This window comes from Heteronotia binoei, chromosome 5, assembly GCF_032191835.1.
Source record: "Heteronotia binoei isolate CCM8104 ecotype False Entrance Well chromosome 5, APGP_CSIRO_Hbin_v1, whole genome shotgun sequence".
In the NCBI taxonomy this organism is placed as follows: domain Eukaryota; kingdom Metazoa; phylum Chordata; class Lepidosauria; order Squamata; family Gekkonidae; genus Heteronotia; species Heteronotia binoei.
The window spans coordinates 100,442,546-100,456,730 of NC_083227.1; the positions used below are offsets into that span (position 1 = coordinate 100,442,546).

General features: G+C 41.5%; 1 protein-coding gene and 1 pseudogene across 2 annotated transcripts in view; both read right to left on the reverse strand.

The window, feature by feature from the left end:
- The window catches only part of SHISA5 (shisa family member 5), a 62,619-nt gene that overhangs the window by 12,615 nt on the left and 35,819 nt on the right, over nucleotides 1–14,185 (reverse strand). The window contains exon 1 of one of the 2 annotated variants that reach the window (XM_060239896.1): nucleotides 12,018–12,200. The exons of the other annotated variant lie outside the window; for it this stretch is intronic. Coding sequence (XP_060095879.1) covers nucleotides 12,018–12,022 — 5 coding nt within the window. The 5' untranslated portion in view covers nucleotides 12,023–12,200. Of the gene's footprint in view, nucleotides 1–12,017; nucleotides 12,201–14,185 lie in introns of those variants that run through there. 2 annotated transcript variants of the gene reach the window in all.
- LOC132573080 (U6 spliceosomal RNA) lies at nucleotides 3,230–3,328 on the reverse strand (annotated as a pseudogene).

The following is a 14,185-nucleotide window of genomic DNA, read 5'->3' on the forward strand; positions in this document are numbered from 1 at the left end:
GCATCCGGCCCCATCACACCTTGGCAAATAGAAGGGGAAGACATGGAAGTAGTGACAGACTTCACATTTCTGGGATCCAAGATCACTGCAGATGGTGACTGTAGCCATGAAATCAAAAGACGTTTGCTCCTTGGGAGGACAGCTATGGTGAACCTGGGCAGTATAATAAAAAGTAGAGATATCACCCTGCCAACAAAAGTCCGTATAGCGGACCGTAAAGCGATGGTATTCCCATTGCTGTGAGAGCTGGACCATAAGGAAGGCAGAGCGCAGAAGAATAGATGCTTTTGAGCCGTGGTGCTGGAGAAGACTCTTGAGAGTCCCTTGGACTGCAAGAAGATCAAATCAGTCAGTCCTAAGGGAAATCAACCCATACTTTTCCCTGGAAGGTCAAATGCTGAAGCTGAAGCTCAAATACTCTGGCCACCAAATGAGAAGGGAGCACTCACTGAAGAAGATCCTGATGATGGGAAAGACAGAAGGCAAAAGAAGAAGGGGCGGCAAAAGATGAGATGGCTGGACAGCATTACTGATGTAACAAACAAGAATTTGAGCGGGCTTCGGAGGATGGTGGAAGACAGGAGGGTCTGGCGTGACTTTGTCCATGGGGTCGCAAAGAGTCAGATTCGACTCTGCGACTGAACAACAACAAAGCAGTGAGCTGGGCATTGTTTGGAAGTATCATGGCTCTTGCCCATAGATATTCTAATCCACAATAAAGGGACAAGGCATTGATGTGGAAGAGGCTGGGATGTAACATATTGGCAGTGAGAAAGGAGTAGGGCAGAATCAGATGCTCTAAGAGCACTAAAGAGAAACCAAACCCTTTCAGGAAGGATCATGGTGCAAAACAGCTCCTGTCTTGTGGAGTGCAAAGGGAGGATATAAATGCGAAGTGAAAATTACTCCAAAGTTCAAGTTTGGCATCAAAAAGACCCAAAGTATATGACCTGCACAAATTACACAAATGTGCTTACTTTACCTTTGTTTACTCTGAATTGTTTTTCATGATGTGTTTTTCACAATCCATTTTGATTTTTGTTATCATAGCATAGGGCAAAGGACTATGAAGACACCAAGGTCTCACATAACTACTAGAAATCTTGCTCAGCTACACCAAGATGTCTTTTTGTCTGTCTCCTCCCTCCCCGCCCCCCCCCCACATTGTTAGTTCTCCAAGGATGTTGGATATCAAGTCTCTTTGTTGGAATTTCTAGTTTGAAATATTTCTACAAGCACTCAGAATAACCACAGTTAAACAAAATGAAGCATTTAAGGGGTTCTTCATCACCAGTCAAGCCACTGCATTCAGCTCCTGCAAATTGAGCAAAAAAGAAGTCTATGCTGCATTAAAGAGCAATTCAGTCACTGACCTTTTGCAGTTATAAATTGGAAGTAAACTAAATATTAGCCTTCAGCTTTGCATTGTGTTGAGAGGCAATTCAGAACACTTTAATCCTTTGAATTTAAGAGTTCAACAGTTACCCATAAAAGACAAGGTTTCAGTTCCTTGCAACTGCATCAAGCCATCTGGCAGCATCAATATTGGCTCACTATTCCTGAAGCCAACAGCAAAGTTGGAAAAAGCACACCCACAAACATCTTGAATTCATTGACTGTTCTTCCCTATTCATGTAAACAAGTGCTTTATTCTGTTAGTAAAGGAAATTAAACACAAGACCCATATGAACAATTTGACTGCTGCAGATGACTATTCAACCTCTCCTATGATTTTTTAAAAGGAATTCTTAGTGCAGTTGAGGGAATAAATAGTAAAGCTGGGACTTTCTTTATCAAAGGCAAGGATAGATCCAAGTGGGCAGCCGTGTTGGTCTGAAGCAGTTGAACAAAGCAGGAGTCAAGATTCACCTTTAAGACCAACAAAGTTTTATTCAGAACAAAAGCTTTCGTGTGCTAAAAGCACACTTCTTCAGATCAGGTACAAAGATAGTCACTATTGCCATATGTTACTGTGATGCAAGCTGCATCTATTCACTTACTGTTCCCAGCATGTGCTTGACTTCTGAGGCCAATACATCAGCCTCATCATCCAGAAGCCACACCTTCAAGGGCAGGCTGTAGTTCAGTGGCAGCATTGCCAAGCATTGACACAAGGCAATTAAGACTGGGATGGGGGAAGCCTCCATTTGAGACCTTGGGAATTCCCACATGGAAATTTTGATCTGTCTTAACTTCTTTACACCAGAGGTGTTCTTGGGACCATCCATACAACACTGTCCTCTATTAATCCTGTTTCCATGTTTTCCCCTGCTTTGCTGAGATATTTCACAAGCTCTGATAATAATCTTTTGGGAAATATCTCTGTCAAACCACCTTTAGACAACATGAAGTCGGGATGGTACATATTTTTCAGGTTCTGTTTGTGATGGGGGGAGGGGGGACATTCTGATGCTAAGTTAATACTAGTATATTTTCTGGAAAGGGTAGCCAGATGGTCAGTTGCACTGTAAGGGAGAGTTTTAGTGTGATGGATTACATGAAAAAGGTCAGCACAAACAGCGGAGCGTCCCCATTGGAGGGCATGGCCAGCAAACCTCTGATCCATAATCAGGAATATTACTAGTAACAGAGAATAAACCCCCTAGTGGCCATGGGTCCAAAGAAGGAAAGGTATTCCTTTCAGTAATCCCCCAAATAGCAGTGCTCAGTCCCTTTGTCTGTCTCATCTTTCAGTTTGTCCAATCCTTGAAACTTGGAAGAGCAGAGAGCGACCTGCCCCTCAGATTATGAAGAGTGGAGATATTCTACAGTGTGTAAAATAACTTTAGCTAGTATTGTTTTTCAGTTTGCTTTCCTGTAACCAATACTACTATGTATTTGCCTTTCCAGTAAATTGATATCCTAATTATCTGTGCTTCCTGTTTATATTATCCTTAAAGTGGAGCTTGTTTTAGAAACCAAACAGTTTGATCATTGGGAAAGAGGGATTGCCTTTGCATAGGATGCTAAAACATACAAAGAGACTTTCAGTTGGGTAGCCGTGCTGAACCCCCCAGGAAGCGAGAGGGATGAACTGGCAGGTGTCATCTGAACATCTTTCTTTTTAGCACTCTCCTAACGAGGTATACAAGAAACCATCTCTTACAGTACGACGCAGGGAATATAATATCCTGACTGAGATTTCTCGGTAGTGCTGGTCCTGCTTGCACTTAAGGTATCCAGACTGGTTAAAGTTTTCTCATGTGAATCCCAGTCTTCTTAGTGCCTTAACTAAAACACTAATCTCATCTGCATGTCATCCTTGCACAGGGGCCATGCCAATCTTCTCTGTATCATTCCAATTTTAGTATATGTGCTGCCAAAGCAAGCAGAACACTAAACTCACCTGGTAGCAGTTAAAAGAGAGGGAGCTGCCTACCTGAGGGTGTGGAACCACAACCTCAGCAGAGTTAGAGTGAGGACACAACTCCATTATGTGGCATTCCTAGGGACAAGCTGGGAGAGATGCACCCTCTTTACTGCCGGACTTCTCTTGCTTTAAAAATGGCAAGGAGGGCCAGATCCTGCTCAGGTGCAAGAGGAAGAGGGGCTCTTTTCCCATCCTCACTGTGGTTTTCCAGCAGGATTGGGGCCCCACAATGTTTTTAAAACAAGGGACACTGTGTCATCAAGCTGTGCCCTCAGAAGCACAGCTCATCAAACTTGCAAGTAGACAGTGACTAAAAATAAGACAACACCTTAAATAATTAAGCAATCAAATCTGCAGCACAACCAGTTTAAACCACTTAAGCAATCAAATCTGCAGCACAACCAGTTTAAACCACTTGAAACCAAGATGACAACATAAGTGAATAATGCCTGCTTTGCCTCCCTACAGTAATTTTCACTGCTTTTATTTGCTCAGAGAAGTGCCTTTGCTTCTTATTCGCCTTACTGGCTGTGTACCACATTGTTTCTTTATTGTTGATATATCACACTTTCCCAGAAGTCAAGGCTGAAATATTTTGTTGTCAGGGAATGACTTTTTCCTGTTTATTTTCCCTCTGCAGTTCACATTCATTTACACTGGTATTGCTGTTGTGAAATGAATGTGGCATAACTCCTACTTGTGTAATGCAGGACTTGTGCATTATGCTGTGACTTTCCCTTGTTTTAAAGCTGCTTGAAGGCTGTGCACTTCTGTGCTCTCTGACACCAGCACTGGAAATCTAAGAATTAGTATAAGATCATCCCTGCTTTAGACATGTTTGGGGCAGAGTTAAGTTTGAAGATGTAATGTGGAGTTTGATCCTCAAACTTGAGCCAAATAGAAGCAAAAGATCTGAGTTCAGAAACCCTAGAAACAGACCAAGGTTTGGTTTTACCCCTCCCTTGAGGAGCCCCATGACGCAGAGTGGTAAGCTGCAGTACTGCAGTCCAAGCTCTTCTCATGACCTGAGTTTGATCCCGGTGGAAGCTGGGTTCAGGTAGCCGGCTCAAGGCTGACACAGCCTTCCATCCTTCTGAGGTCGGTAAAATGAGTACTCAGCTTGCTGGGGGTAAAGTGTAGGTGGCTGGGAAAGGCAATGGCAAACCATCCTGTAAAAAGTCTGGCATGAAAACATTGTGATGTGAAGTCATCCAATAGGTTGATAACAACTCAGGGCTTGCACAGGGGACTACCTTTACCTTTTACAATGCCTGACATCTATAAGTATCCCATCCTTATCCCCCTCCTCAGTAAGCCAGTCTCTCATCTGCTGGGGCTATTCCCAGCTTACTCAATTTCTTCTCTCCATAATTACAACAGCAGGCAAACCATAGGTTTACATCTGACCAACAACTTTACTCAAGCCTACAGAAAATGAGAGAAGAAATATAAATCTCTGACTAGCTCCCTCAAGGTGCTAGGATCCTTCTGCAAATAGATTTTCAAATGCTGTAAACAAGATCTATAACTTGAACTACATGTGATAGCAGCAGTTCCACCTGTTCAAATGTGCATCTATTACAATTGCATAGAAAGCAGGGTGTGTGAACATCTAGGTTTATGAGCAAAAATGGCTCTGGTACTACCTGTGAGTGGAAGTGTTTGGGGAGAGGGCTATCATAAAGTAAGGACCAAGTAAGGACCATCTTAAAAACTTCTAAATCATAGTCTCTTAAAATTCTTGTTAATTTGTCAATTTCACTCCATGTCATAACTTTTACAATCCAATCCCATTTCTCTGGTATTTTTTCTTGCTTCCACAACTGCGCATATAATGTCCTAGCAGCTGAAAGCAAGTACCAAATTATAGTTCTATCTTCTTTTGGAAATTTTTCCATTTGTAATCCCAACAGAAAAGTCTCTGCAACTTTCTTAAATTCATATCCCAAGATCTTAAAAATTTCTTGTTGAATCATCTGCCAATACTTTTTTGCTCTTTCACAAGTCCACCACATATGGTAGAAAGAACCTTCATGTTTTTTACATTTCCAACATTTATCTGGCATCTTGTTGTTCATCTTTGCCAATTTTTTAGGAGTCATATACCATCTATACATCATTTTAAAACAGTTCTCTTTAATACTATGACACGTCGAAAGCTTCATAGAATTCTTCCACAAGTATTCCCAAGTTTCCATCTGTATTTCTTTATTTACATTAATTGCCCATTTAATCATTTGAGATTTCACTACTTCATCCTCCGTAGACCATTTAAAAAGTAATTTATATATTTTTGAAATTAATTTTTCATTGTCTCCAAGCAGAACTTTTTCTATTTCTGTTTGTTCTTTTCTTATTCCTTCAGTTTTGATATCATTATCCACCAAACTCTTTATTTGTTGCATTTGGAACCAATCATATTTATTATTCAGCTCTTCAGCAGTTTTCAATGCTATTTTGCCACTTTGTATTTTTAATAACTGATTATATGACAACCACTTTTCTTCACTTATCTCAGCTGTTATCTTTATTACTTCAGCTGGCGCTATCCATAACAGTCTTCTCTCATCTCCATATTTCTTATATTTCATCCATGTATTTAGCAAATTATTTCTTATATAATGGTGAGAGAAAAAAACGTCCATCTTCTTTTTTCCGTAATACATATACATGTGCCAGCCAAATTTATTTCCGTGTCCTTCCAGCGCTAAGAGTTTTTTGTTTAACAGCGTTATCCATTCTTTTATCCACTCTAAACAAACTGCTTCCTGATATAATTTTAAGTTCGGTAATTGAAATCCACCTCTCTCTTTTGCATCTGTCAAAATTTTCATTTTAATCCTTGGTTTCTTCCCAGCTCACACAAATTCTGAAAATTTTCTTTGCCATTTATCAAATTGTTTACTATCTTTCACAATAGGAATAGTTTGAAACAAATACATTATTCTTGGTAGAATATTCATTTTAATTGCAGCTATTCTACCCAGCAATGACAAATTAAGTTTATTCCATTTTAACATATCTTCATCCATTTTACGCCATAGCTTCTCATAGTTATTTTTGAACAAATCAATATTCTTCTATGTTATCTCCACACCCAAATATTTTACCTTGGAGGTAACTTCACAGCCCGTCCGTCTCTGCAAGGCCTGTTGCTTGTTTGTTTGCATATTTTTACATAATTTTTTTGATTTTTCTTTGTTAATACAAAGTCCTGCTAACTTCCCATATTCTTGTATTTTGGCTAACAACAAAGGTGTAACTTGTATGAGATTTTCATTTATAAACATATCATCTGCAAATGCTCTGTATTTGTAAGTAAATCATTTATTGTTAATCCTTCTATTTCTTTATCATCTTAAATCTGCATCAGTAATATTTCAAGAGTCATTATAAATAACAATGGGGAAAGCGGACAGCCTTGTCTTGTACCTTTGCTAATTATCATATCTTCTGTGAGATCTGCATTTATATATAGCCTTGCACATTGTTCAGTATATATTGCTTTTATCATTCTTATAAAGCTCCCTCCTAGCTCCATTTGCTCCATTACTGCAAACATAAAGTCCCAGTTTAGATTGTCAAATGCTTTCTCTGCATCCGCAAAGAATAATGCTACTTCCTTTTCTGGATGTTTTCCATAATATTCTACAATATTTACAACAGTTCTAATATTGTCTCTTATTTGCCTTTTGGGAAGAAACCCCGCTTGATCTTCCTTTATAAAATTTATCAAAAGCTTTATTAATCATAAAGTGTGAGACATGGTTAAGTTAGAGGGGGGGGGGGAGTTTGTTACAGAAAACATACCACTAAATCTAAACAATGTTGACTTGGGGTGTGCATTCGGTTCGGCCAAACCGAACAGACCACCGAAGACCCCGATTCGGAAGTATACGGCACCGTATACTTCCAAATCCAGCTTGCATGCATTATATGGGAGCCGTATATGGCTCCCCGTATACTTCCGAATCAATATTCGGAAGTATACAGAACTCAATGTAAAAGGCGGGAAAGAAGCTTCTGCAGCCTCAGGAAAGCTGCTTGCCTCCTTTCCTGCCTTTGGAAGCCTTTTCCTGCCTCTCCCATAGCCTCTCCCAGGGAGGGGGAGAGGAGTCCCAGCAGCCAATCCAAAGCATGATTTGCAAAATGCATTGCAAATGCATGCTTTGCAGGCCTGTTGTGTAGCTGATGGTTGGGCTAATTCCCCAGCCATCAGCAACATTGTTGTTCTTTTGTTTACTTGGGTTTCCAAGTAAACACTGTTCTCCGGCCAATCACAGAGCAGTGGTATTTTTTAAAACTGCTCTATGTAGGGCCAGAGAACCTTTTTAAGGAGTCTTCCTGGCTGGACTCCATTCCATTGCTGCTGTGTTGGTGTGAAAGAGAGATTGTGTTGCGCTGGCCCTTGGTCTCGGCTGCTGCTGCTCTCTCTCAGCCTTGCCTGACCTGCCTGGAGAAGACATCTAAGGTAAGACAGTCTTGGGGTTCTTGTTTTTATTTTAGTTAGGATAAAAGTAAAAGGACTTTTTAAGACTCAGAGTCCCTTTACTTATCCAGATTTGGGTGGGTGGGTAGCTTATTTGGGGTTAGGGTTAGGGGGTTCTGCTGGGTCTGGGGGCCTAGGGTGGGAGGGGTTGCCAATTTGCCTATATCTTACTTTAGTGAGAGGACTTTTTAAAAGTGCAGTGTCCTTTTACTTTTCCTGATTTGGGTGGCGTGGATTTCTTGGGGTTAGGCTGAAGGGTTTTTTTTTGGGGGGGGGAGGGGTTGGTTAAGTCCCTGTATTGTTAAAAGTCATTTTTTTTACTGTTTTAAAAGGATTCTGTGTTTGATTTGTTGCTGCTGTATTGTGCTGCTGTTGTTCCTTTTCTTGTCTGGTTCTGGTTCGGGGGGGGGGGGCTGTTTGGCCTAATTTTTATTGTTAAAAAGTTCAGATTTTTAACAGTTGAGTTCGTTGGCCTTTTCTCAGTAGGATTTGTTTGGATCTGTTGCTGTTGGTTTTGTATCCTGTCCTGTTGTCCCTTTTCCTGGTTCTGGTTTTTTTTTGGGGGGGAGAGGGTGACTGATTTCACCGAAGGTTGTTTATTGTTAAAAAGTTCAGTTTTTTGACAGTTGAGTTTGTTGGCCTTTTCTCAGTAGGATTTGTTTGGATCCGTTGCTGTTGGTTTTGAATCCTGTCCTGTTGTCCCTTTTCCTGGTTCTGTTTTTTTTTTTATTGGCGGGGGGGGGGGGGGTGCTGACTGATTTGGCCTGAGGTTTTTTATTGTTAAAAAGTTCAGTTTTTTAACAGTTGAGTTTTGGGGGCTCTCCCTCAAACCCCCTGCCCCCCCCCAGTAGCCTCTGATTATGCCCTATGTTGCCATTGAGTTCAATGGCCTGTAGGGTATAATGGTGGGATAGGGGCACCCTTTTTGGGATGGGAACCCCTGGCCTAATCTTTTTGGGACTTGGGGGTTTCGTAGGGGAGAGTCCCCTGCAAATTTGGGGGCTCTCCCTCAAACCCTCTCCCCTCCAGGTGGCTTCCAATATACCCTATTTTGTCATTGATTTCAATGGCCCATAGGGTATAATGGGGCTGTATATTCGGAAATAGCCGTATATCTCACATATATAAGGCTATTCCAAATACCGGTATTTGGAAATATATGGTATTCCAAATATTTTGGCCCCGTATATTTCCAAATCCAATTATTTCCGATTTTTTTTTTTTTTGCCACACCCCTAATGTTGACCTCTGCAGATTTGGTAGTGCAGCAAATGAAAGAAACGTAAGAGACTAAACTTAAAGGCAAATTACCTGAGGATATGCCTCAGAGTTACTGTTAATGCTGGAAGTAAAATGGACATAAAGTTCTCCCGGTTTAGAGAAGCACACTTTAGTCTTTTAAGGAAATGTTATTGCTCTCACAACAAAGTCAGTCTTTGTTATTCTACTTGGACTTTATATCAAAGAACATGTGAAAATGCCTTACATAGAATCAGACCACTGGTCTATCTAACTCACTACGTGTGGTTAAGAGTGTGCAGCAGGATTAGGTCAGGACTGTTCAGGTTTTGCAAGTCTGCAAGCGGTTAAGACCATGAATTGTGAACCAGGAACTGTAATTTCAAACCCTAATTCAGACAGTAGCTCCCTATGTGGGAAGGGCGGGGTATAAATCTTAAATAAATAAATAAATAAATGTAGCCTATCTAAAATGCAGATGATTATCATTCAGTCCCAGACATACCCACATGACCTATTTTATAGGAAAGGCGAAAGGCAAAAGAAGAAGGGGACAGCAAAAAGATGAGATGGCTGGACAGTGTTACTGATGTAACAAACACGAATTTGGGCAGACTTCGGAGGATGGTGGAAGACAGGAGGGCCTGGCGTGACTTTGTCCATGGGGTCGCAAAGAGTCAGACTTCTTTCCAGCCCTTAGTATCTGGCAAGATATCTGGGGTAAATTGTACACTCTTCTTCTTCTCAGCTTCTAAATGCACTTCAAGTGCTCAGAGGGCAGTAGATTTCCTTCTGGGAGGCACATGTCACTTTGTCACTGTCACATTCAGTGTACCATATTATAGTGGAGAAGTGTATGCATGAATTAGCCCGTGGAAACGAAACTCAGGAGCTGATGACACCATGTACTAGTGCCATCTCCATGCTAAGGTCAAGGGGTCCTTCCATAGACTGCCCTTATGTTCATGGTATACGGCCCGGTCCTCAAGACTATTTGTTAACCATGGTACTGACTATGTCAACTGCAAAGGTTCATATAGATGTCCGCATAAAATAGGACATGGGGATCATCCTGCTCACCATAGCACCCCCTCCAATGTATCACTACTGAGGGATATAAGTATCACTTCTTCAAGAATGGTATTCAAAAGACTGCTCTACTTCATTATAAGGTACATTTGGAAACAATTACTAAGTAGAGCTTAAGTCAATGCTGTGAGACTCCAGCATGACCTTTCTGTCCTCAAGGGAGGCGGGAATATCTCTGCCCTCCAAAGTGTTGCTGGTGGCCTGCATTTGGCAGTCTAGGTGCCCACAAAGCCTCAGAAGGGGGTTGGTGCCACTTTATTACTCCTCTTCACTACAAGTACATCTTCTGCAAGTTGGAGGTGAACTGTCATTTCCTCCCCAGTCTGTATTCTCAGTCCCCTTTTAAAACCTGCATGGTAAGCCATGCAGGCTCTCTGCAGGTGGCCCTGATCTCTCAAGAGACCAACAGGGCTTCCCAAGTGATCACACCTACTCAGGGCCATGCCTCTTGCTGTCTGTCAGCCCCATGTTAAGCCATGTTGTGGGCTCCCTTCAGTCATGTCATGGCTTTAAATGACCCTCTGCATCATGTATTTGGCTAACCAAAGGCTTTGGCTGGGCCCTCATTGCCATTCCCCAGGATGATGGTGTAGAGCAACTAAGGTATCCCATGGACTGGGGAGTCCAGGGTTTGTTTGCTTGTTTGTTTAATAATCCAATTTATATCCCGCCTGGACAAATATGTCACATATACAACAGCAGTCATCTTAACCTAATGACTGCTTATGGCAAAGATTAATGAGGAGCAAATTTAAGAAAAAAATAGCAGGGGAGGCAGAGAAGGGAGTGTTTATCCTTTTCCCCTACCTCCTGGTACCCCCACTCAAATTATTTTTCTTCCCCCAGTTCTTTAGATCCATATTTGTGAAATAAATACACAGCCTCTATGGAGAAGAACAAAACTAGGTGGTGGTTTGCAAGAAAAAGATGAGTTAAGTATCTTTTCCCCTAGTACCTGTTATTCTCTCTCCAAAGTATACCATCCAGGGCTTTTTTTGTAGAAAAAGCCCAGCAGGAACTCATTTGCATATTAGGCCACACCCCTGAGACCAAGCCAGCTGGAACTTCATGCCTGTGCGTTCCTGCTAAAAAAAAATGCCATATTAGAAGCAGCTGCTATAATTTCAATTTATTCCCAAATTCTGGGTAAAAACATCAGGCATGGATTCACAGCTGCTCCAGCATTTTTTTTTGTCATGTCAGGAATCAGTTACCATATTTTATTCCCTTTCAATTCAAGTGGATAAAAATATACTGATAACACAAGAAAAATGTAATTGTGCACTTGATGCAATATTTGTCGATTAAGAAACCTTTTGTCGATTAAGAAATGATTTGTCCCTCAAAATCTTTTAGTTCAATGTAAATAAAGTCAGAACACAGTTCAAACACTGTAATTTCTGAACAGAGCTGAAAGACATTTAAATATTATTTCCAACGAGAAGGGTACGAATGGTCTTTCAGCTTTACAGAATGTTTAGAAAGAAGCTCTGGCATGTGGAATTTTTGAAAAAGACTGGGTTGCTAAGAAGTGAGTCACTGATTGTGTTATATTCACTTAAAATGTCAACATTAAATGTTTAATGTTTAAGTCATAGGTTTAAATGAATTTTCTTTTTCATCAGTTATTGTGTATGAATAACTGTTCAGGAAAATCATTGCATTTTACTGTATTTTTGCTTTGTACTTGGCAAATGTAATAGGATTTTCAAAAAACTGAGTTGTTTCCTATGCAGTAATTGCTTAATTAAAACTGTGTAGGAAATCCCCAAGGTTCACAGCTTTAAGCATGAAAGAAATATGCCAGCAGACAGAACAGTTAACGCTTACCCCATTCCGGTTTCCAGCAAAAGCTTCTAACCTGGTTTCTCTCTAAAATCCTTTCTTTTCAGTCCCTTAGGCCTTTTTTATTCTTCTCATTGGAAAACGAAACTGACTGCATTTCTGAGAAGGGCTGAAGACTAGAGCTGTGTTCCATTTGCAGTGACATCAGAAGGGAAGGGAAAAAAACACAGCAGGCGTCTCTGGACACACCTCGCTCAAAAATCGTACTTAAAGGCACAGAACACTGCTTTGATTCTGGAGGGCCATGGACAATCTAAGGCCAAAAACACCAAAGAAAGATGCTTGTACTCAAAATTTTCCATTAGCTTTTGCTCAATCTGTCTAAATTTTCTATATAAAAAAAAGGAATAATTCCCCATACCAGCTGTTAAACTCTGGTACACACAAACAGGTTGAGGTAAGAAAAAGCTAATAAGATGAACAGCCTAAACAGAACAATCACCTAACACATTTTAATGGTGCTGGGAAACAGCAGCTCCTTTGAAATCTTTCAAGAGCTAGTTAATGAATTTGAGCCTTCTTTTTAAAATACTTATCTACAATAGCAGCCATCAAAACAATGTGGGGAGGTAATTCCTTGTGGCACTACAATCCTGTGCAGAATCACTTGCATTGGACTGCACTGTTAAATTATGCTGGCAGGCTTGTTGGAGAGGATTTTCTAGTTCAGGGGCATTGAACTCTTGTTATGAGGGCTGGATCTGACATAAATGGAACTTTTTGGGGTTAAGGCAATGTGTGGCATAAAATATAATGCTAGGTAGCAACAATATAAACTTTATGAAGGACACAAACACAATTAAAGATATTTTTACTTATCATTTGGAGAAGGCTACCCCTTTCAATAGCTTTTAATGCCTTGGAAGGGAAGAGGGGATCCAGCAGTGCAGCACAGGGATGATGCCACTGTGCTGCCTGCAGTTGGGAGCGAACCCTTTCCCCAGCCCACTCTCATGATCAGTGCTCTAAACCTAGGACCCAAGAGGAAAAATTGAATGGCAGGGCATTACAAGCTCCCTCCCCCAGGTCTACTCAGAGATGAAGAAGCTCTCAGAGTCTCAGGTTGAAGTCTTTCTCATAAGCCACAGCCTGGTCCTTTGGAGGTGACAGGGACAGAACTGGGGCTGTCTGCATGCCAAGCAGAGGCTCTTCAACTAAGCCACAACTCCTCTCCCCCAATCTAACAAGCCCAACTAAAAAACTAGACACACATGCACACACACACACACTCACCACTGTAGCATGGCAATGACAGAGGAAGTGAGAGGGAGAATTGCAACTGATTAGCAAATGATAGTGATTGCTTCCCCTGTAGGAAATGACAGCAAGGGAGGAAAGAATCAACAGTACCACATCCCTACTGAGGACTGATATTTAAAGAAAATATTTAAAATGTGGTGCAAATTAAGCAGGGAACGGACGGTGTAGATAGGAGCAGCAGGGCAGCAAGGAGGGTGGCGTCTGGGTGCTCTTTTGCTCTAAATGTATCTTCGTTTCCCCCCCTTCTCCTAAGAAGAAGGGGAGCTGAATATCTGCATGGTGGTGGACAGGAGCTCCCTTCATGCAAGCAAAGGAGATTGACCAAAAATGAGGAGCAGGAGGTGGGGGCGGATGGGCATAAAGCTGGTGTAAATCCAAATAAGATTTTTGCAAAGAAGGGGAAGAGGAGTAGCTGCAGCAGCCCCAGGCTGCCCCAGCAACTGAGGCAAGCTAGCAAAGAGGAGCAAGCAAGCACTTCATAGCTTCTTCTATATTAAAATACGGGTTTCACCAGGCTGTCTGCTCTGCTGGCATGGTTAATATCTATCGCTGCAGCTGTGGGGAAGATGATGACAAGAGAAGGGAGAGAGGGAAAGGGAGGGTGGAATTTATGCCTGGTTAGAAGAAAGAGGCAACGGGAAGAAGTTGTTGGCACATGCAAGCCACTTCTTCTTTTAGAAGAGGAGGGTGTGTGCATGTGCACACGCCCAGGAAACGCCACCTTCCCCAGCATGTGCAACCTTTACAACTGCTTCAGACAAGATGGAAAGAGAAGCATTTGCAGTCAGCCCCCCCCCCCCCCGCAGGTAATGTGTGAAAGAGGCAAGTGTCTGCAGATGTAGAAAACAGACGGCCCTGGGAGTATATATCTTTATAAGCTGATATCTCCATCC